This window comes from Manihot esculenta, chromosome 16 (genome assembly GCF_001659605.2).
Source record: "Manihot esculenta cultivar AM560-2 chromosome 16, M.esculenta_v8, whole genome shotgun sequence".
NCBI classification, from domain to species: domain Eukaryota; kingdom Viridiplantae; phylum Streptophyta; class Magnoliopsida; order Malpighiales; family Euphorbiaceae; genus Manihot; species Manihot esculenta.
This window is the reverse complement of record NC_035176.2, coordinates 30,321,245-30,344,626: the sequence shown is the minus strand read 5'-3', so window position 1 is coordinate 30,344,626 and position 23,382 is coordinate 30,321,245. Positions and strand designations below refer to the sequence as shown.

The 23,382-nt window shown below is 42.3% G+C and overlaps 2 protein-coding genes across 2 annotated transcripts; one reads left to right on the top strand and one right to left on the bottom strand.

The window, feature by feature from the left end:
- Positions 1 to 1,088: 1,088 nt before the first annotated feature.
- On the top strand, positions 1,089 to 2,658 carry LOC110603525 (protein BIG GRAIN 1-like C). Its single transcript, XM_021741277.2, has one exon. It carries the CDS (start codon positions 1,413 to 1,415, stop codon positions 2,577 to 2,579), a length of 1,167 nt encoding a protein of 388 aa, XP_021596969.1. The 5' UTR covers positions 1,089 to 1,412; the 3' UTR covers positions 2,580 to 2,658.
- A 14,258-nt stretch (positions 2,659 to 16,916) lies between these two features.
- LOC122722096 lies at positions 16,917 to 19,194 on the bottom strand. The gene is made up of 2 exons (XM_043951757.1): positions 18,841 to 19,194; positions 16,917 to 17,616 (listed from the first exon to the last, which is right to left on the bottom strand). Exon 2 carries the CDS (start codon positions 17,379 to 17,381, stop codon positions 16,917 to 16,919), a length of 465 nt encoding a protein of 154 aa, XP_043807692.1. The 5' UTR covers positions 17,382 to 17,616; positions 18,841 to 19,194.
- Between the last annotated feature and the right edge of the window lie 4,188 nt (positions 19,195 to 23,382).

Genomic DNA, 23,382 nt, shown 5'->3' with positions numbered 1-23,382 from the left:
ATGTGGATCGGAGAATGTTCCACAAAGTCCCTTTTTTTTTTTCTTCCCTTTTTTGCTTTAAGATAAATTTTATCATTACGAAAATCTAATTTTATGTTTTAATGCACAAAGAACTGATATTAATATTTAAAATAGGAGTTTATTTGAACCAAAAATTTTATTTTTTTAATATTAATTCAAAATTTTTTAATTTTTTGAGAAATTTTATTTTCTTAATTTACTTTTTTTATGATTTTTTTGAGTCATGCACTATACTCCACTCCTACTGGTAGAAAAAAAAAACATTTAAATTTGAGAGTCTTAAAATTATTTTGGCATTACCAATTTAATATATTTTTATGACCAAAATAAAATTATATATTTTTATGTTCTTGGTAACATTAAGTTAATTAAATTTATACCCAATGAATTTTTATATTTTCAAATTTGTTACAGCTAAATTCTTTTTAAAAAAAAAGAAAAAAAATGTTGCAACTGAAAAACATAACATCAATTTTTAATCATTTTAATAACTAAAAATTCCATATCACCATCTGGGTAAGATTTACTCATAATGATCCCTTGAAAAAGAATAAGTGACTAATCATAATTAACCCTCCAATGTTTGAAACACACAAGTCATTCCTGAACTTACCACTGTAACCAAAGCATACCCATTTAAACAGAAAAAAAAATAAAAAAATTCCAACAATCACTTGCAGCAACACCTTTCTAATTAACTTGTTCACAAGAAAAAAAGCAAATAAAATTTAAAAAATAAAATAAAATAAAAGCTTGTGAAGAGACTTATGACAAGATCTAGTGAAAAAATGAAGAAAAACAACTTTTATTTCACCTCACATTGTGCTATAATTAATTTTCAGTTACCCCAAGTTTCTCCAATCATCATCATTACAATACCAATATTTTTATTTTTTTTTAAAATTTTTTTTTACTATCTCAGTAAAAAAAAATTAAAAAATTAACCGAAAAACAGAGAGTAAAGTGATGAAAGAAAAGCAATTCCTCAACTCCCACCCTGTCAATCTCCCAACTATAATTTACCCGCACGCGCGCCCTTTCCTTTAAAATCTTTCCTTTCTCTGCTTTTTCTGGCCAATTCTTTTCATTTTCTTGTTCTTCTTGCCTTCTCTCATTTCTTCATTATTCAAAGCTCTGCCGTACATAAACACACCACATCTTCGCCTACAGAGCAAAACCCAACAAGGAAATTTCTCTACTCTCTCTCTCTCTCTCTCTGCTTCACATGACCTAGTTGCCATTCTATTAATGTGTCTTGCAGCTTTTGACATTCTCTCAGCAGACACTATACCTCATAACTTCCTTAAACTAAATCTCCTTGTCTTCTGATCTTCTTTCTTCTTTGCTTGCTTCTCTTTATAACCCCAGCTGAAAACTCTAACTCTCTTTCTATGAACATGTATAAGAAGGACAGGTCTTCCAGGGAAATGGAGAATACATTTCCTCAAAGGAGACGAACTCCATCTTTTTCTTCTTCCCTTCTTGATGCTATTTATCGTTCGATTGATGAACCCAATGGCGGTGAAGAGGAATTTTTCAGTCAGTATAGAGAAACTAAGATGATCAAGAAACAGAGCACTGCCAAATCTGTTTCTACTGCCGCCCGACGTGATGCGTTTCTTGAAGCAGATCTTCGAAGAGATATCATGATTGAAAGTTGGATGGAGAAGCAAAGCACTCGTGGTTCTCTGCATTCTAATTCTACTTCCTCTTCTTCAGATTCCAGCTCTGGTGCAGGAGGAAGTGGCGGTGGAGTGTTCTCGTCATCTGAAGCAGAGTCGAGTGTCAAGGAAAATTCAACAAGGGTATCAATCTTAACTCCACAGAGAATCAACCCACTTTCAGAAAAACAACAGAAGCCAAAGTGTGAAGGAGGATTTACAAAGACAAAGCTACGAGCACTGAAAATCTATGGAGAATTAAAGAAAGTAAAGCAACCAATTTCACCAGGGGGTCGCATTGCCAGCTTTCTGAATTCTATTTTCAACTCAGGGAGTGGGAAGAAGGTGAAACTTTGTTCCATTGGAGCCGTAGATGATGTGAGTTCCGAGCGAAAATCAAAATCTGCATGTTCTTCAGTTACATCATTTTCGAGATCTTGTTTAAGCAAAACGCCACCTTCAAGAGGAAAACAGAGCAACAGAAGCAAAAGGTCAGTGAGATTTTATCCTGTTACTGTGATTGTTGATGAGGATTCTAGGCCTTGTGGTCATAAATGTATCTATGAAGATGATCCTGGGTTGATGCCAATGCCGATTCCTCAAAAAATTGCCAAGAGTTCTTCTCTGAAAGGAGATGTTGTTAAAGGAGCAAATTACATCAGGAAGTATCAGAAGAAGAATATCAGTGAATTTGATTTCAGGGGTTTTCACAGTTATGTTGAAAATCATGAAGACAGCGATGATGAAGAAGAAGATGATGATGAGAGTTGCTCAAGCTCTGATCTTTTCGAGCTAGATCATCTCATTGGAATTGGAAGGTACAGAGAAGAGCTACCAGTTTATGAAACTACAAGTTTGAAAACAAATCAAGCAATTGCTAATGGCTTAATGCTGTAGTTCATTGTGAAATCAATCAATCAATGTAAATTATTTGTATGGGAAATCAATTACTTAATCAAATAACTTATTCTGTTAATCAATTATTTCAGATTCTGTTTAGAAAGAAAGAAAATGGAATAGGGCAGTGAAAAACAGTGAAACAAATAAAGCAATTCATAAAAAGGTGAAAGAAAAAAAAGTAGACAGAAATCTTACCCCCCATATGAATTAATGTCCTTGCTTTTTCACAGCCTTAGCACATGGCCTCAACCTCTCAAGCAAATTTGACCCACCTTAAGAAAAATGATTACAATGGAGGGTTTCAAAAATTTCCCCTTTGCCTTTCAATACCCATCCCTCCCTAATCCATGACATTAATTCTAATAGAAAATCCTAATATCCAATCAGTGATTTCAAATTCGGTATAAAAATTAAATCACATTCGCATTTGATCAGTCTGAAAAATATTTTTAATAAATATTTATCGACTATTTATCTCGATATAAGTGAGTTGATAAAATTTTTCAATGGTAAGATATTATGCAAGTTTTCAAAGGAAGAAAATGTGAAAAAGAAGAAAAGTGAGGAGTGGTAATCTAAGAATGATCACAATGTCGCATACACTAAATAATGGTAGAAGAAATGGAGACAAGTAGGGTCGCACATGAAGAATCTCACAAGTCAAAATACAGCAGGCATCAGATATTATAGCTAGCAAAAATCCAAACTAACTTTTCACCTAAGAAAGTGATAAAAAGCAAATTTTAGCTTGTATTAAAGTCGTCGGAATAAAGTTTGAAAATGCCCTCAAATCTTTTGGGAAATTTTTTTTTAAATAAGGTAAATTCTATTTTTTAATTAAATTAAATTTTAATTTTTAATTTAAGTTTAAATAGTTTCTTTTTCAAAATTAAAATAATAGTTCTTAGTTTTAATAAAATGTTATTATCATTTTGTTAAATATTAGGAAGTGGCTTATTATTTTTAATTAAAATAATTTATTTTTTTAAAAAATTTGAGTGATTTCAAAAGTAAAAGAAGTTGGGCTTCGTGGTATATGGGTTGAAAAATTTTACACGTATCAAGGTATATGCACATTCAAATTTAAATTAAAAATATTTTATTAGTTAATCATTGATAATATATAAAAAAATGATTAAAACAGACAATTTATCTTCTTCACCAAATCTAATCGAGAGGAAAGAAATATCAACGTATAAGGAATCAAAGAAACAAGATGAGCGATCATCTCAATGCTCGAATCATGTGCTAGAAATAAATATAAAAACCATTAACTTTAAGAAAAATCGTACAAATCGAATACAACTTGATAAAATTAAGGCGAATCAAACGACCTCTGTACAATAGTTGGTCCCCTCCAACTCTCTCTGAAATACTAATCAAGCATGCAGAAAGGCTGTCCAATTACTTAATACGTCTACCAAAAGTATGGGCTCAACGGTTCAATATTGATTTGATGTCTGTCAGCCACTTAACACGCTTGCTGAAGGATATGGGCTCAACAACTCAATATTGATCTGACATCTACCAGCCACCTAATATACTTGTCGCGCCACGGCACCATCCAATCGGATGGGATATTCAAAAACCCACTTCAATGATGGAATAAAAAACAACAACAATATTTTTCTCTCTTAACCACCAGAAAATCCACTTCTCTCTAGGAGCGAGCAGTTCTCTATAAGTGAAGACCAACTGTCTCTTTGATATATCAATTAAAGAACATCACCAGAAAGAGAATCTCTCTTCTCGAGGAGTTTAGACCCAAAAGGAGTTAATCCCCTCACATATACATTCTTCAAACGAAGGCCTTTTGAAGATTTCTTGAAGATTTTTTATTATTTTATTTATTTTTATTTTTTCCTTATAGCAACGATCTAATCTGAGCGTTAGAGGATAACCTCCGTCGAAGACATTCCTAATGAACTCCTTTCTATTTTACAAATTATCTCCGTAATACTAAAGAGTTCAACTGAGCCAATTATAAATCAACAATTCACCCGTTAAATTGAACTACTGTTAAGTGTTCACATATGAACACCTCATTAGATCTCCTCCTTACTAAATAGATATATATCAGGTGCATAAAATAATTTTTATATAAGTGCTAACACCATCGACCCTCAAGAGTTTATCATAGTTGACTTATATACAGTGCATCTCAATTGTACCCACAACCAAAAAGAAAAGAAACTCAACTAAAACAAGGATGAATACTAAAGCCAAGATCTCTCTTTTCTCAGTGTGAAAATACTTTGGACTATCACTATTTATTGTCCGAAAAATTTAAGATAATATATTTATATTTTTTCCACTGTTTTTTACTAAAATATAAGAAAAAGGATGTAAAAGGAAGGATGCATTTGCACATTACTTTTTAAATTATGCCATAATAAGAATTAAGAAATTCATAAAATTTTAATTTAAATTGTTTTTAATGCTTAAAACAAAAGAATATAATTTATATTCAAACAATAATTTATTTTTTAGTTGATTCCATACAATATGTCGTAAAAAAAAATATTTATCTCATATTTTTAAGATACAAAATAAATAGATTTCTCATAAAAAAAATTAATAAAATCTATTTTAGTGTCTTTTAAATCTACAATAAATTTGATTTATCTAAAATTTTTTCATATATTATAGCCAATTTCATATTTATTTATTTTTTAATGGAATATATTGATGATGATAAAATAGCATTCCGAGTATGGCAGAAAAGCTTTTTAAAAATGGATGATAATGGAGAAAGAATGTTTGGTGTGAGATAGATTTATACTCCACACCTAGATAATCTTAGACTACAAATATTACAAACAAACAAAAAATCCCACTATAGCATTTGGCCAGAAAGCAACAGTGGCTGTGTTTCTCACCAACCAAACAACATATCCTTTGCCACACTTGACAATTTTGGATTCTATTTTCTACCAACACCACGGTGCAATATTCAGGACCACCCACCGTCTCTTACCACTAGGCTTTCCACGGTTAACACATACCGATTTCGAGTTAAAAGCAAAATGATTTTATAACAATTTATTTAAATTCTTTTCTTATAAAATTATTAAAAAATTTTAAAAATTTAAAATATTTATTAAATTATAATTTAAAAATAAAATATTAATATTTCTTTTAACTACCAATATGGATGGCGGCCACCTCCAGCGACGCTTGCCTTAATAGAAGGCTGCATATTTGGTCACATAAGGTTGGCAACCTCTACGTACACTATGTATATACGCTGTACGCTTGTATTTTTCTAATTAGATTATGAACACAAACATAATATCCAACTGGAATTTTCGTCCCTGCTTCCAATTGGTTGCATTTAAGGGAAGTATTGGATGCTTGTTTGTCCCATGGCTGTTATGGTAGGCCTACACCACAATAATTTGTTCACAACTGGATTTGATTGGGTTTAAAGAACGATGCATATAATAATAATAATAATTAATAATTTGATTAGTTTATGATCTACATTATTTCAACTGCTTTCGTGCATATCCTCAATTTTTTTCTTTTTTTCTTTTTTTCATTGGTTTAATTTCAATAAGGTAAAATTTTTCAATTTTTTAGATTAAATTGAAAATTTTAAATTAATTTCGATAAATAATTGAAATCATTAGAAAAATGTCGGGAGAGCGCGTGGAAATTTAAAAACAAGAGAACAGAAAGGCACGTGACGCAGTGGGCTGCAGGCGCACGAGAAGGAGCAGGTGTGGCGTTTATTAAATTTTTTTTTTTGTTGAGAAAGGGATATCGCCACCACATGCACTCGTGTGCACCGCATTAATCTTTTTGATTTATGTCAATTGTCAGCTTCGGAAACAAAATCAACTGCAAAGTTGCAGCTTTAGCATTTTTCAAATGAGGTGGAAAAGGGTGATTTTCAGACGTCAATTTCTCGCGTGGCCTTTGTATTTTAATCTTTTTAACCTTTATCATGCCAGCAAAAATGCTTTTTGTCAGAGTGAAAAAAGAAGAAAAGACACTCGCTCCCCCCCCCCCCCCCCCCCTCTCTATTTTCTCATGGCATCTGAAGTTATTATTATGTTTCTTACGCGTTGCCCTTTTTATAATTAAGGTTATTAAAAAAAATAGATGAATAAAATATAATAATAGTATGTAAATGGTTTATAATTATAAAATATATATTATTATATAAAAATAAAAATAATTCTGTTTATAGTATATAATATTTTTAAAAAATTATAAAAATATGTATATAACTCGATTATCCGTTCAAGTTCGCTTGTATAGTTTTAGCTCAATTTATAGCAAAAAATTAAAACAGAATAGATCAATAAAATTAATATTGGACTTCATAAAATTTTTGATATGATTTTTCAGTTTAAAATTTTAAAAATTGTAATTTTACTGGTGATGACCGCTGAATTCCTTCATCCCGGTCCAGAGTCTCGACCACAACCTAAGCCCCATAAAGTAAAGGCCCACGTACTTGGCACCCAAAGCAGGTCTGGCTCATCTAACTTCCAAGGCTGGGCTCGACCAAGCCTCCTCACCCAGATGGATTCAGTCCGCGCAAAACAGGCCCTTTCCTCTCTGGCCCAACTCTCGGCCCGACCCAGTATCCAGAATGATACTCACCAGACAGCCTGGCAGATCCGTCCGAACGTACGCACAGGGAGAATCAGAGGCCGTTACGCATGGGGCAGGCGCCTGATACCCTCGTACGCCCGAATCTGTATGGCAGAGACGCGTGGCCCAATCCTGGAGAGACCTTTACACGTCACCAGCAAGCAAGACGAAATGGATAAAAGGGAGTCCCCTCCTCAGAAAGAAAGAGTTTTAGGATTCAATACAAAAACCCTTGTAAAACCCTATTCTATTGGATCTCAGATCATCAATTGGCGCTGTCTGTGGGAAACGACGGAGATCTGTTCATCACCGGAGTTTTCACTCTTAACAAAACCCACTGAGATCCACGATGGCTAATCACCAAGAAAGTAACCTTAACGTCCCAAATGACCTAAGCTCTGCCCAAGATGGGCAACAATTCTCCTTTTCTAGTCCTACGACATTAAACAACCAAACGCCTGTTCCTCTTAATCCCTCGCCAAGTTTGGCAGGGAATACTCCCGCTGTTACCTTGTCTAACCAAGATCTTCAAAACATGGCTCTCCAGTTATAGAATACAGCCCACTGGTTGGGGCAGATCATGCAGCAGAGAGGCCTCAACACCCCAGCAAATACACTCCCGGTTGTAGAGGAACCTCAGACCAATGACCCCCGACCTGCACCTGACCGTCTTCAAACCAGCAGCCGCGATACTGAAGAAAGAGGGAGAAGAGCCGGCGAAGAGGAAGGACCGGAGGCCCGAATCCATGGGAGGAGGGCGAGAGAGATGATAGAAAATGAGGAGGTGGATAACTATTCCGCCGAAATAACCGGGTGGACGGGAACTGAAGCAGAGGAGGAGGAGTACCACCTGGAGAAAAAACCTAGCCCAGAAGACGAGAAGGTGGACCAAAAGTTGAAGAAACTGAGAGAACAGCTCCTCGCCGAGTTAGGTAAGAAAGACCAAAGCCAAACCTCTTTGCCTACTTCTTCCCCTTTCTCCAAGTGGGTGCAGCAAGAGACTGTCCCTAAGAAGTTCATGATGCCATCAATGGCGGCTTATGATGGAACTGGTAACCCGAGGGAGCACGTCATGAACTATAAGACCTTCATGGAGTTGCAAACTCTATCTGATGCCTTAATGTGTAAAGTATTCCCAACGACGCTCTCGGGACCAGCGCGGGCGTGGTTCAACAGCCTTGAGGCCGGAAGCATCAGGAGTTTCGGAGACCTAGCCATTCGCTTCATCAGTCGATTCATAGCCGGAGTGCCAGCGGAGAGGAGGACGAGCTACTTGGAGACAGTAAGGCAGAGAGAGGGTGAATCACTCAGAGAGTATGTCGCTCGTTTCAATACGGAGGCCCTGCAGATTCCCGATCTTGATGAAGGAAGGGCGGTAGAGGCAATGCAAAAGGGAACGACCTCCGCTGAGTTCTTCGGTTCCTTGAGCAGGAAGCCTCCCACATCCCTGGCCGAGCTGATGCAGAGAGCGGAGAAGTATATAAGGCAGGATGACGCCTTAGTAACGAGCCGATTTGCCAAAAGGATGGCAGGAAAAGAAAAAGCCTCAGAAGAAAGGAGGCCGGAGAAATATGAAAGGAACCACGGCAAGAGGCCCGAACCGTACAAGCAGGCTTGGGAGCGAAGGGATCAAAGGCCTCCCCCTCCACGGGCCCTTGAGCCAAGGTTGCCTCCCCCTTGGGTCCCTGAAAAGCCGACTCCATTAAATGCGTCCAGAGCCGAGGTGCTCATGGCTGTCCAGGATAAGGATTTTCTCCAGTGGCCCAAACCCATGAAGTCGGAAGCAGATCATCGGAATCCTGACAAATACTGTCAATATCATCGGACGCATGGCCACGATACCAACAACTGCTTCCAGTTGATAGCAGAGATCGAGAGGTTGATAAAGAGGGGGCACCTAAAGAATTTTATAAAGAAATCAGAGGGACAAAGGCCTCAATCCAGCCCGGCAGTTCAGGCACCGAGGAGAACAGGAGCGGGACCAGTGAACGATGGATCCAGTGGGACCATCAACATGATTGTAGGAGGAACGGGAGGACGATGGGCCACCGAGGGAAGAAGAGAAATCGGGAGGGAGAGACCAGCAGCACCGAGGTTATGCAGATCGTTGACCACTCTCCCATGACAATCACCTTCTCTTCAGAAGATGCTCAGGGTATTCAGATGCCCCATGATGACGCGCTCGTCATTGAAGCCGTCATTCATAATTATCGAGTAAAGAAGGTCTTAGTGGATGACGGGAGCAAAGTCAACTTGCTACCACACCGGGTTTTTCAGCAGATGGGAATTCCGGAAGAACAGTTGGTCCGAGACCAAGCACCAATCAAGGGGATCGGAGGAGTACCGGTGGTCGTAGAAGGGAAGGTGAAGCTGGCTCTCACCTTGGGCGAAGCACCCAGAACTCGTACTCACCACGAGGTATTTTTAGTGGTCAAACTTCCGTTAAGCTATAATGTGATCTTGGGGAGGCCTGCGCTGTTCAATTTCGAAGCGGTCACCAGTATCAGGTATTTGGCGCTCAAATTTCCAACAGAAGAAGGAGTGGGAATTGTCCGGGGCAGCCAGGAAGAGGCAAGAGCAGTATACTTGGCCACAGTAGCAGAACCGAGCTCCACTGGAGAAGCTCTTGATTCGGAAGTTCTAGAGGTTCGGGATGAGAAAACAGAAGCCAGGACAGAATCGGTGGGGGAGCTGGAGATATTCCCTTTATCGAAAGCAGAGGCAGAAAAAGTTTTCAGTCTCAATGCCGGCCTCACTAAAGAATAAAAAGCTGAAGTCATGGCCCTGATCCGAGGTCATGCGTCTAGTTTCGCCTGGAAGCCCTCCGACATGCCTGGAATTGACCCCACGGTAATGACACACAAGCTGAATGTACTCCCCGAAGCCAAGCCAGTAAAACAGAAGAAGAGAGTAGTAGGAAGAGAGAAGCAGCAGGCCACCAGGGAAGAGGTGCAGAAACTTGAGGAGGCAGGCTTTATTAGGGAGGTTATGTACCCACAGTGGTTAGCAAATCCTGTATTAGTCAAAAAAGCCAATGGCAAATATAGGATGTGCATAGATTTTACTGACCTAAATAAGGCCTGCCCTAAAGATTGTTATCCACTTCCTGACATTAATAAAATGGTCGACTCTACGGCCGGTTTTGATTATATGTCTTCTTTGGATGTTATGTCTGGTTATCATCAAATCCCAATGGAAAGGTCGGATGAGGAAAAGACCTCGTTTATAACTGAAGATGGGACTTATTGCTACAGAGCTATGCCATTCGGATTGAGGAATGCCGGGGCAACGTACCAAAGATTGATGAATAAAATCTTCAAAAATCAGATTGGCAGGAATGTAGAAGTTTACGTAGATGATATAGTGGTCAAAAGCCCAAACTTCCAACAACATATGGCAGACTTGAGGGAAGTATTCGGGGTATTAAACCAGTACAGAATGAAGTTGAACCCAGCAAAGTGTGCTTTCTTTATTTGAGGAGGAAAATTCCTGGGATTCATGGTAAGCGAAAAAGGCATCGAGCCTAATCCGGAGAAGGTGGAAGCCATATTGACTATGCCAGAGCCGACCTGTGTAAAGGACGTCCAGAGACTAACTGGGAGAGTAGTGGCGCTCAACCGATTCATGTCAAGATCGGCAGAAAAGTGCTTGCCGTTCTTCCAAAAGTTGAGGAAAGTACCGAACTTCGAGTGGACGGAAGACTGCAAAAAAGCCTTCGCAGAGCTTAAGAAATATCTTAGCTCGCCCCATGTACTCAGCAGCCCTGTAAAAGGAGAGGAACTTCTGATATACTTGGCGGCCTCAGAACAAGCAGTCAGCGCAGTATTAGTGAGGGTGGAAGAGGGGGAGCAGAAACCCGTCTTTTACGTCAGCAAAGTACTCAGAGATACCGAGGTCAGATACTCAAACATTGAAAAAATGGCTTACGCCCTATTGCTAGCAGTTCGGAAATTCAAGGTTTACTTGGAGGGCCACCAAGGAGTTGTGATGACAGACCAACCCTTGAAGAAGATTCTACGCAGGCCGGAAACTTCAGGTCGGATGTTGGCTTGGTCCGTCGAGATCAGCCCTTACTGTCTAGAGTATCGACCCAGGACAGCTATAAAATCCCAAGCTTTGGCTGACTTCATAGCAGAGTGCTCATTCAACGAGGTGTAGGGAGGATCATCCTCAGGGACAGCAAGACAGCAATGTGAGGGGGAGCCTCATCCAGAATTTAACTGGAAGCTATATGTAGACGGAGCATCAAGCACTGAGGGCAATGGTGCCGGAATAATGCTCAAGGGGCCAGAGGAGTTTAAGGTGTGTTACGCCCTACGTCTAGAGTTCAAAGCCTCGAATAATGTAGCAGAATATGAAGCCCTGGTGAATGGAATGTTGGTAGTTTTGGAGGTAGGGGTAACCGACCTCGAGGTGAATAGCGACTCTCAGCTAGTGATCAACCAGGTGACGGGAGTATATCAGGCTAGAGACCCCGTCATGCAGAACTACCTTAATAAAGTAAAAACTTTGGAAGCCGAGCTCATGGGTCGAGGAGTAACCATCAAGTTTCAAAGAATACCCCGAGAGGAAAATGAGGAAGCAGATTTGCTCAGCCGATTATCCAGAGAAGAACTGGAACAGCTTCCCGATGAAGTATACATACAACAGGTCCATACACCTACTTTTAATAAAACTAACACAATATTGCAGGTAGAACAAAGCCCAACTTGGATGACCCCATACCTGAGATACTTGGAAAAGGGTGAGCTCCCCGAAGATAAAGATGAAGCCAGAAAGATAGCAGCCCGTGCCGCTAACTGTAATACCCGGCTAGACTCCGGTATCGGAATTCCTACCGTCCGGTGGAATCTCGGATGTCGGAAGCCTCTAGTAGGGTAGAAACATGTTTTCATAAAATGTTTTAATGTTTTTGATGATTTTAAGTAAAGAGGAAATGAGTTTTTGAATAAAAACACCCTTGGAGGAAACTCAGGTTCGGCCGCCGAAACTCAAAGTTCGGCCACCGAACGTGCATGCACTTCGGGAGTGCTTTAGGCCCCCGAAGGCATAAGTGAGGAAAGTCCAGGTTCGGCCGCCGAACCTCAAGTTCGGCCGCCGAACATGGCATGCATGCGGAGGCACTTTCGGCCCCCGAACGTGGCCTGGCCAGCCACTATAAAAGGGTCCCTTAGCCGAAAACGGGCGAGCTTTTTTTCCCCATTTTCGGCCAAGGTGAGTCCTTCCGCCATTCCTCACCATCCTTGAGTTCTTTCCTTCAAATCTTTCAAGTTTTTCACAAGATTTTGCTTTGTTTTGAAGATTTTCGAGTTTAAAGCAAGTTTTGGAGCTTTGAGGTTCAAGAACTCAAAATCTCCCACCTTCGAGTTTAGGACGTCTCTCTCTCAATCTTCAAGAGGTAAGAGCCGATCTTAAGCTCATTTTATGTTTAAAGTAAGTTTTATGTAAGATCTATGGGGTAGAATGCATGTTTAGCTCATAGTAGGTTTTTGAGTTAATGTTATATTTTGAGCATGTATGTTGGATTTGAGTTGTTGTTGTGTGTTGTAGTTGGGGTTTAAGTTAGTTTGAAGCCCCTAGGAGCCAATGTATGTATATTTGCATGGTTTGGATGAGTTAAATGCATGTTGAAGGATTTGGGAGGCAAATGTGCATAAAGGAGCCAAGTTTCTGCCCTTTGGCAGAAACCAGGTTCGGCAGCCGAAGGAACTTTCGGCCGCCGAACATGGCTGGGGAGGCAGGCCTTTCGGCTGCCGAAGTTGCCCCCGAAAAGAGACTTTCGTCTCTGTCTGGGACTTTCGGCCGCCGAAGGTGCCGCCGAACCTGCCTGGGTTTCGGCTCTGAAGGGACTTTCGGCCGTCGAAGGTGCCGCCGAACCTGCCCTGTTCTGCCTTCCTTTGTATGTTTTTGCATGATTGTTTTGAGGTGTTTTAGGGGGTTTTTGGGGGATGTTTTCAGAGTAATGTTCTAGTTGTTTGGTCCCTCATTTGAGTCTGCCTGTGTAGGTTCGGACCCGAGGAACCGAGGACCCCAGCAGTGAGTTCAGCTGCTTCTGAGTCAGTAGAGCTTCAGCCAGAGGTGAGTGGAATGACTTTTATGCTTTAAATAAATAAACCAGTTTTAGCATGATTCACGCATCATGAATGCCATGAGATATATTAGGTTGTTTGCATTAGAATTCACGAATATGTTGCATTGCATTTATGATGTTGATGTGGATTGGTTATTGAATGATCCTTTAGTCCTCATATGGTATGATGATGCTACGGCATGAGATGGTATGGAAGTCCAGGTTGTACCCATTCTACGTCCCTGGCACAGTTGGACTGTATGATATGTTATGTTAAGAGAAAGACCGGTTGTACCCATTCTACGTCCCGGCACAGTTGGATTATGTAGAGGACTATTGGTGACAATACCATCCGAGATGTGATTAGTTGTGATGTGTTGCATTACATGATGGCATGAGATTTTTAAATATTGTTTTCTACTATTCTGCTCACTGGGCTCTTGTAGCTCACCCCTTTTCCCTAATCCCCCAGGATTGCAGGTTCGGGCTAGACAGAGAAGTCAAGAAGAGTAAAGTCTTATGTTTGTAATAGTTAGAAAGTGGACATGATAAATTGTATGATGATGTAAAGTTGAACAGTCATGTTATGTATAAAGATATTGAGGATTAGAATATGTGCTTGACCCTATAGATGTTGTAATCCCTTTTTATTACATGATCTTATGTTTATTGATGTCTATATTTAGCCAACTCAACACATGTTATGCCACCTATCGGGGGCATTGATGAGATCCCATAGAGGGGCCAAAGTTTATGATTATGATTATGTTGAGTGCATGCACAGGTTGAGTTTGGTATATGATAGAATGTATGAAAGAAAAGTTTTAATTTTTATGTATGTTCTTGATCATGTATGGGATTAAACAGGTTTCCAGGATGTATGTTTGGCTTGCTACGAGTCCCGGCGGCCTTAAGTCGACCCGGATCCTAGCGCCGGTAGCAGTCCGATTTTCGGGTCGTTACACTAACTATCAAGCAATAAGGGGGACCTTATACAGAAAAGGAAAATCCAGTCCATGGCTCCGATGTGTGATCCCGGAAGAGGCTACAAAGGTAATGGAAGAGATACATAGAGGCATGTGTGGAGCCCACGAGGGAGCAGGAACATTAGCCAACAAAGTATTCAGGCAAGGATACTATTGGCCCACTGTTAAAAAAGAAGCAGAAGAGTTTGTCCGGAAGTGCGACGTATGTCAGAGATTTGCTAATGCCATCAGAACCCCTGCCACTCCTCAAGCAAGCATATCCAGTCCATGGCCTTTCTCACAATGGGAAATCGATATCCTGGGACCATTCCCCAAGACTACGGGGCAAAGGAAATTCGTAGTGGTGGCTGTAGAATACTTTTCAAAATGGCCAGAGGCAGAAGCGATAGCCACAATCACAGCTCGCAAGATGATAGATTTCGTGTGGGGGCATATCATCTGTAGATTCGGCATACCTAGAGTGCTTATCTCAGACAATGGCAGACAATTTGACTGCAGTACCTTCAGAGCCTTCACGACGAACATGGGCATATGGCACAAATTCTCCTCTGTGGCCCATCCTCAAACTAATGGCCAAACAGAAGTCACTAACAGAGCTATCCTCCAAGGGTTAAAGAAACGGCTAGATGGCGCAAAGGAGAATTGGGCTGAAGAACTCAACAGTATCCTGTGGGCACTCCGAACCACTCCCAGAGCACCCACTAAAGAAACACCCTTTGCACTTGCTTATGGCACGGAGGCCGTAGTCCCAGTCGAGTTGCAGATTCCCACTCACCGAGTCCAATTCGTTAGTGAAGACACTAACGGGGACAAGTTAAGAAGCAACCTAGATACTCTTGAAGAAGTTAGGGAAGAAGCCCAAATCCGAACTGCTGCTTATCAACAACGGGCAGCACGATATTACAACCAAAAGGTCAGAGAGAGAAGCTTGAAAGTGGGAGACCTGGCATTAAGAAACCTAGAAGCTACAGGGAAAAGAGCGGCCGCGGGCAAGTTAGCACCGACCTGGGAAGGTCCATTCAGGGTGACAAAAGTGGTCAAGTCAGGGGTATACCGGATTGAAGATATGCAAGGAAACCCTGAGCCCACGCTTGGAACATCCAGCACTTAAAGAGGTATTTCCCTTAATATATTTGTAAAGAAAAACATTGTATTCTGACACACATGAGTGAATAAAATTGTTTATACAATGTGATTATCTTTGTGAATAATACTCCTCCGTGAAAAAGAACGAATAGGGCTCAGAGAGACCCCTTGGAAAACAAGACCTTAGTTAGACACAAAACCAGCTGAGATGACGAAGCGACAGTAAGGCCAATGTGCCTGAATATTGTGCAAAACCTCAAGAAGGAACAAAAATAACCAGGATCCCGTAAGATCTCCTGGCGCAAAAGCTGCCGGCGGGGCCCCGAGGTCACCCCAGAACAAAAATAACCAGGATCCCGTAAGATCTCCTGGCGCAAAAGCAGCCGGTGGGGCCCCGAGGTCACCCCGGAACAAAAATAACCAGGATCCCGTAAGATCTCCTGGCGCAAAAGCTGCCGGCGGGGCCCCGAGGTCACCTCGGAATAAAAATAACCAGGATTCCGTAAGATCTCCTGGCGCAAAAGCAGCCGGCGGGGCCCCGAGGTCATCCCGGAACAAAAATAACCAGGATCCCGTAAGATCTCCTGGCGCAAAAGCAACCGGCGGGGCCCCGAGGTCACCCCGGAACAAAAATAACCAGGATCCCGTAAGATCTCCTGGCGCAAAGGCAGCTGGCGGGGCCCCGAGGTCACCCCGGAACAAAAATAACCAGGATCCCATAAGATCTCCTGGCGCAAAAGCTGCCGGCAGTGCCCCGAGGTCACCCCGGAACAAAAAAGATCAGGATCCCGTAAGATCTCCTGAAGCAAAAGACAGCCGGCGGGGCCCCGAAGTCACCTCGGAACAAAAATGGCCGGTGAGGACCTTAAAGGACCTCCCAGAGCATGAAAACCGGGATCCCCTAAGAACTCCCGGAAAAAAAAAACAAGACCGGTCGGTGGTCCCAAAAACCTCCCAAAGTACAAACTTCTCATATCATATGCAGGGACAACTTATAACAATACTGTTCCAGCTTCACAAAAAAGAAGGACTCAAAGCTATCAAGCAAAAATCAGATTCCGACCTCCCAAAGGGGTTCCGACCTCTTGAAGGGGTTCAGGGCATAACAGCTAAAAAACACCGACCTCGAAATGACTGCTAATACTTAAAGCCTGGGCCGAGCTCCCAGTTCGGATAGTCCTGTACCCTAACGCTCGAAGTATAAAGGCCGAGCGAAAAGCCGAGCTCCCTCTATAAAAAGGCTCATAAACGAAGAAACCAGCAGGAAGATAAATGAAGGTAAAAAGGCTATACTCAAAGCCCAAATCAGTTTGTCTAGAACAAACATCCGAAGTCACAATCAAGAAGAAAGGGTTAAAAACAGAAAAACAAACATGCTAGTCGCCATTAAAAGATATGAGATTTGATCTCTCAGATAATTAGCCGAGAACTGAGCTCACAACTTAAGACTGACTCAGTGGAAAAAGAGCTTATAAATGAGAATACTTAGTGCAAATATTACAAGTATGAAAAGCAGATATAGATATGAAGAACAAGAGTAGTTCAAGAAAAAAGGAATCAAAGTTTCATTAAAATAGCTTTTACAATCTATTTTTCGGACGAAGTAGAAGGAAAAATAGTCCTCAAAGGACTCACATCTGTGAGAACATCCTCGCCTACACTATCTTTATTTACAGCTACATCTGGAGGAAGCACGGCCTCCTTTGGATCAGGCCTCTCAACATTAACAACAGGGGCAATCTCTGACCCTAGGTGGGGGTCCTCCTTCTCAGAATTAGGGTCATCTCCCTCTGACCCAGGAACTTCCTCGTCCTCCCCCTCCGACTCGGATTCTTCTGAAGAAGACACAGAGGACCGGCCTACGATGCGACAATCCCCTCTGGGCATAGGGAAATCATCTTCCCCATATAACACCGGCTCGCCATCCGAGTCCAATTCGGGCTTACGAAGCTTTTCCAAAGGAATATCAGGAGCGTGTCTAGCTTCCCTTAAACCACGATTGTAACCGGTTACGTACATACGGAAGGCTTTCTTAAAAATAGCCGACCCCATCTCAGCGGAAGCTTTATATTCATCAAGATGTGCTTCGCAAGCCTCAGTTACAAACGCCTTCAATTCAGAAGAATCTTTGTAGTCCTGAAGGTGAACCTCACAGGCCTGCTCGATCTTCCTCTTCAGTTCATCAGACTCTTGATACTCCGCTATACATTGCTCACGCTCTAGCTGAGCCCTGTCTTCAACATGTTTTACTACCTTGAGCAGGGCTGAACACTTACGTTCCAAGGTCCTGACTTCATGCTTGAGCTGTTGGTGGTGAAGGTTGAACTCTTCAGCCGACGAAGCCAGGTCCCTGATACGATCAGAGCTCGTACTCAACTCCTGCTCAAGGACCTCCACCCGAGCTAGGGCTCCTTCCTTCTGAGCTTTCACCTCCTCCAGGTGAGCCTGCAGTCCTTCAGAATCAGCCTTTAAGGCCTCATATTGACGCTGGATCTCAGTTTTCTGGCTCACAGCCTCATCTCTCTCTCGAAGGGCCCCCGTCATAGAGGACAGCTGCTTTAAAACTTCTGCACAACGAGCCTCCACGGCAGCTGCTCTCTCATCAGACTCCTTGAGGACCTTGCGAGTATGAGACAGCTCTGCTTCTAAAGACTTGGTGTGCTCTGCTGTCTCAGCCGCCTTCTCCTCAGCCCTTTTAATAACCTCCAGCGCAGAGCGCAACTCTACCTGGAGGGACTGGGTATGCTCCCGAGCCGCTGCAAGGTTACCCGTGGCGTCACTAGTTGCAGACAAATTTTCATCCAGACGTGCCTCTTCAATCCGACGGTCTACAGACTCCCGAAAGGAGTAATCACGAGCATCCACCTCCATAAAGAGGCCCGTCACCTAGCACGGAATAACAATCGTCAAGAGGAAGAAATAAAGCAAACTAAAAGAGAAGTGGAAAAGTAATTTACCATCAGAAGCATCTCCCTAATTGTCGATCCGAGCTCCTCCCGAGAGCGAGACCGAAAGGACGCTTGTTCCTTGGTAAAACTGGCTAAGAGACCAGTCAGGGCAAGAAGACGCGAATCAGAGGCCTCGGTAATTCCGCCGAACATTCGCTCTCTAAGAAGTTTGGCAACAGCACTGGCCGGAGACTCAGAGGTAATGTCCGACGCGTTTAGAGCGATGTCGGAAGAAGACAACAAGGGCATAGCAGGAATACCTTTCCCCTTCCCAATGGGAGGAAGAGCTGGAGAAGATCCTGTGGCAGCCCTGGATTTCTTCCGAGCAGGAGATGGGGAAGATGTTCCGGAAGGGGCTGGGCGCTTATCCCCGGGCTTTAGTGGAATGCCTTCAGAATCCTCAGGCCCAGTCCCCACAGAGGCAGGGGCATCTTGGGGGGGAACATCTGGGATTTGGTCCTCTATGAGGATGATCTCCATCCCTGTCCCAGAGAACTCCTTGTCTTCAGTAACGGGGGACTTAGATTTTCCCCCTGACACCCCTTCAGGAGAATGGACAAGACCCGACTCCACTTGTTCAACGACTTGGGTCTGCTCCACAATGGCTAGGGAGGTTTCCCTCGCACCCTCCGAGGAAGCTGGAGTAGATTTAGACCCTTCAGCGGGCTTAAGAGTTGAGCTCGATCCACCACGGCTAGATGGCCGACATGACTTGGTGCCGCGCGAGCTTGGTTTAGAAGCCCGAGAAGAAGCTTTGGCAGGAGGTCGGCTAACCTTTTTAGAGGAAACAGCTTGAACCACCTCCGCCGCAGCCTCAGACACCGAACGCCCAGCCGAAAAAGCGTCGAAAACTGCGTGCATATTGTCTCGAGACAGGAAAAAGTTCTTGGGGAACTTGATGTCATCCATTTTAACCTCAGAAGCTGCAAAAAACACGAAATTATATAGAGTCAGCACACTTTCTGATATCATGAGCAAAGAAGAAACAGAATCGCTAGACAAAGCAATATACCCGTGTCCCGGACATCCCTAAAATTGGACACGAACATACACTTCTCGACGTCATACTTCCTTTCAATGGAAGTCAGTCGAAGCAACCCCACCTGCTCAATAAGGCTCAATTGGGGCAGCTCGTTGGAACCCGGATGGACCTCCTCCCAACTTAGATCCACCTCCCACGATCGGGCGGACTCTAATTTCAGCTCCACCACAAGGAAATTCTCTACCCATCCCTTTATGGAATCCTTGTAGCCCGTGAAAAGAGACAACCCACTACGGGGGGGAAAGTAATAAAAATTCTGAACTGCTCTAACCAGACGGAAAAAAGTGACAAACAGACACGCTGTGGGGGTAAAACCCCAACTCAGGCAGATAGACTCAAAACAGGACAGAAACAAAATAGAATTTGGGGATAACATCCGAGGGGTTACCCCGAAGTACTCGAAAACCTCAATAAAGAAAGGGGTAAAAGGAAACGGTAGACCGAAATCCCTCTGTTTGAGAAAGAACACTATACAGCGACCCCTTTGGGGATCAATCAAACCAGGAGGAGGAGGGTTAGGAAGGACTATCCTTTCGTTTTGAAAAGGCGCTCGAATGAGATACAGAGGAGTATCTAAGAGCCTCTGGGAAATGTGCTTAGTTATGTTGGAAGAAGTAATATGCGACCTAGTATTAACGACATCAGGGAGCTTTGGACCCTCCATAGAAGAGCAAAGAAGCGTACCTGGAAGCACAATAAGATGGAAGAAACAGAAGAAGTTGCAGGAAAACAGAGAGCAGAAGAGAGCGAGTTTTCTTCAGAAGACAGGGAGAATTCGAAGGGAAAGGCAATAATGAGATGGAACGTTCTTCTGAGCGGTTTTGTCTTGGAGCGGCGCGATCATTAATTGCTCTCGAAGTTTACCCTCTCAACGGTTAGATAGTAACCGGCGAGAAGGTAAAGGGGCAAGGAGATGACCGCTGGGCTTCTCCACCTCTACAAAGGGCCAGGCCCACGACAATGGCCCATCAGCTGAAGGCCCGCACGCTATTCGCATAAGACAAACAAGTTGTCAAAACCTCAAAACCGAACTCCAGTCGAATCTCTCCCTCAGGACGACCTGACGCGCAAAATGCACATCATCACCGCTCAGGCAGTAAAAACCAAGGAAAAAGAATAAGTCATAGAAAAGCCCAAGGAGACAAACAGGAGGAAGCATGATAAAGGTCAGACCAGCCCATCACCTAAGAAGGATCATCATTAAGCAAAGGCCAGGAGCCCCGAACGACGCGATGAAGACGCCTCGGAATCTTACAAAGTTATGGGTCGGAAGCTCAACATTTTTTGATTAAAAGCAAAGCTCATAGGTCAGTCAGTTCAGCTCGAAAAAAGTACAATCGAAAGTTAAGGAAACTTAGAGCTCGGATCATTGAACACAGATAGAGCTCAGAGGTCGGATTAGTCTCGATTGGACAAAGTAAACCGAAAGTAAGCTCGCAGGTCGGTCGGTACAGCTCGGAAAGAGCAAACTAAAAACTCAAACTGGCTAAATAGATTCCAGGTCGGATCAGAGAAAACCACAGAGAAAAAAGTCATCTCATGCATAATAAAGAACAGTTCGGATATGAACGAAAAAACGAAAGTTTCATTACAGCGCGTTACAAATACCCACATTACAGAACAAAAAGCTATCCTTAGAGGATTTACATGACCAGATACATCGTCTACGTTTACATCACTATCACCTATCATTATCCTAGTCTTCGACACAGAGGAACTCTTGAATACGGGAAACGAGCTCAGTAGGTCGGCCGAACCCTGCATCGTTATTATAGGAGAACTGAACAAGTTGATTCCCATAAGCATTTCTCACTGTTCCCCTATGGATAAACATTCGGTTGCCCAAATGTGATGCGCCGTACATTCAAACAAGCTCAGATATTATATGCTGTCCGGATGTCGCGCATGAAAAACATAAGTCTTTGAGTTACGGCCTCAAGAAGATCACAGAGCATATATTCGAAGGCATCGCCAAAAGCTTGACTGAGTGCAGCAGATCTCAGCCTTTCATAATACGGGTACTTCACACCAGAGGGGGTAATAAATTGATCATTTTTGCCACTTCCATTTATATCAAAAGCGGACAACATGGACATCGGGGAAATTTCCTCCTTGAAGGAAGATAAAGTCAAAACAGACCTCCCAGCAGCCCATAGCCTCTTTGGAGCCCGAACAACAACCAAAGGGGGAGGCCAGCCAGACGATCTGGGTAAAACAGTTTCAACGACCCGCCGAATGACTCCACCCACCAACCGCCCTGCTAGAAGGACCTCAGAAGCAACATTCAGACTCCCTCGAGGTAATATCAGATTTTCAAGAGTTTTGGACTGATCCATCTTTATCTCAGGTACTGCAAAAAGTTCCAAACAGAGAAGTCAGGATAATTTTTTGTTAAAATAAAGAAAGCAAGGTTCAAGCAAATCCCTGGGGCAGCAAAGCAATAAAGCCTCCGGCTCACCTTAATCTGTGTGAAGAAAACGTCAAATACATCCTTTGCGGAAAAAACAGGAGAATCTCGCTGGAAGGAAAAACTCCTTTTCTCCGACAAAGGGCCTAGAAGTGAAGAAGAGTCCACACTGATATATACTCGAAATCTGAAGTCTTAGCGCAAAATAACTCTAGACTCTAAGACCACAATGTCAGGATCTTTAACAGATATTCATGGAAAAGGAAAAAGAAGCGCGTCTAGGCAATAATGACAAGAAAGTAAAGAAGAGCAGAGTATCTGAGAGGTAAGGAAAGGCCAGAAAGGGAAAGAGGCAGATGGAATTCAAGAAATGAGGAATAACAAAAAGATGAAAGGGAGTTATGAAGGCATCTGTACGCGAACAGACGCGGTCATAATGGTTCTCGATATTCACCCCCTCGGCAGTCAGAGCAATAACTACTGAGAAGGTGAAGGGGCAATTGATGACCGTTGGATTCCTTCATCCCGGTCCAGGGTCTCGACCACAACCTAAGGCCCATAAAGTAAAGGTCCACATACTTGGCACCCAAAGCAGGTCCGGCTCATCTAACTTCCAAGGCCGGACTCGACCAAGCCTCCTCACCCAGATGGATTCAGTCCGCGCAAAACAGGCCCTTTCCTCTCTGGCCCATCTCTCGGCCCGACCCAGTATCCAGAATGATACTCACCAGACAGCCTGGCAGATCCGTCCGAACGTACGCACAGGGAGAATCAGAGGCCGTTACGCATGGGGCAGGCGCCTGATACCCTCGTACGCCCGAATCTGTATGGCAGAGACGCGTGACCCAATCCTGGAGAGACCTTTACACGTCACCAGCAAGCAAGACGAAATGGATAAAAGGGGAGTCCCATCCTCAGAAAGAAAGAGTTTTAGGATTCAATACAAAAACTCTTGTAAAACCCTATTCTATTGGATCTCAGATCATCAACAGGGAATAATTTAATTATTTTTTATATTTAAAATAATACGTGAAAGAATTTAAATTTATGATATTAAAAAATTATTAAAATTGTGATCGAGTGAAAATTTTGCTTTATCTTAATTTTTATTTCAAATGAACTGGTATCAAGATGTTTATTTTTTTGTGCGAGAATTGTTTGATGAATCTAGTGTTTGTCGGTGGTTTTAAAATGCAGCCGATGATTTTTCGATACTGGAGTTTAGATGACTCTGATAAGATTGTTTCATAACTAGATAAAATTTAGAATGTTATAGACTAGTCTCTCTGTCCAGTGAACGGTGGCAAGCTTTGTTGGCTTTCAGCAAGCGGCGTGATTGATCCTTGACTAGGTTGTCAATCTTTATGCATAGTAATGATAACAGTTTTTTATTTTATGTCTTTACGATTTTGGATTTGTTTTCTCTCCATTTGATTATTTTTTCGATCCATGTATAAAATAAAAAATATTTATCAATTCATGTGAGATTCGAAAATATTTTTAAATTCTGTGTGTCAGACTGTCGAACACGCTTGTTCGACATTCATGATATCGAACGTGTCGAACAGTCATGCGGACCAACTTATTCGACACCATTAATATCGAATAAGTTGTTTTTTTATCACGGGAGCAATTTCAAATTGCTCCCATGGCTGA

Excerpts from the sequence above, each read along its gene's own strand:
- LOC110603525 (XM_021741277.2), top strand. The coding sequence starts at position 1,413 with ATGAACATGTATAAGAAGGACAGGTCTTCCAGGGAAATGGAGAATACA.
- LOC122722096 (XM_043951757.1), bottom strand. The coding sequence starts at position 17,381 with ATGGGGTCGGCTATTTTTAAGAAAGCCTTCCGTATGTACGTAACCGGT.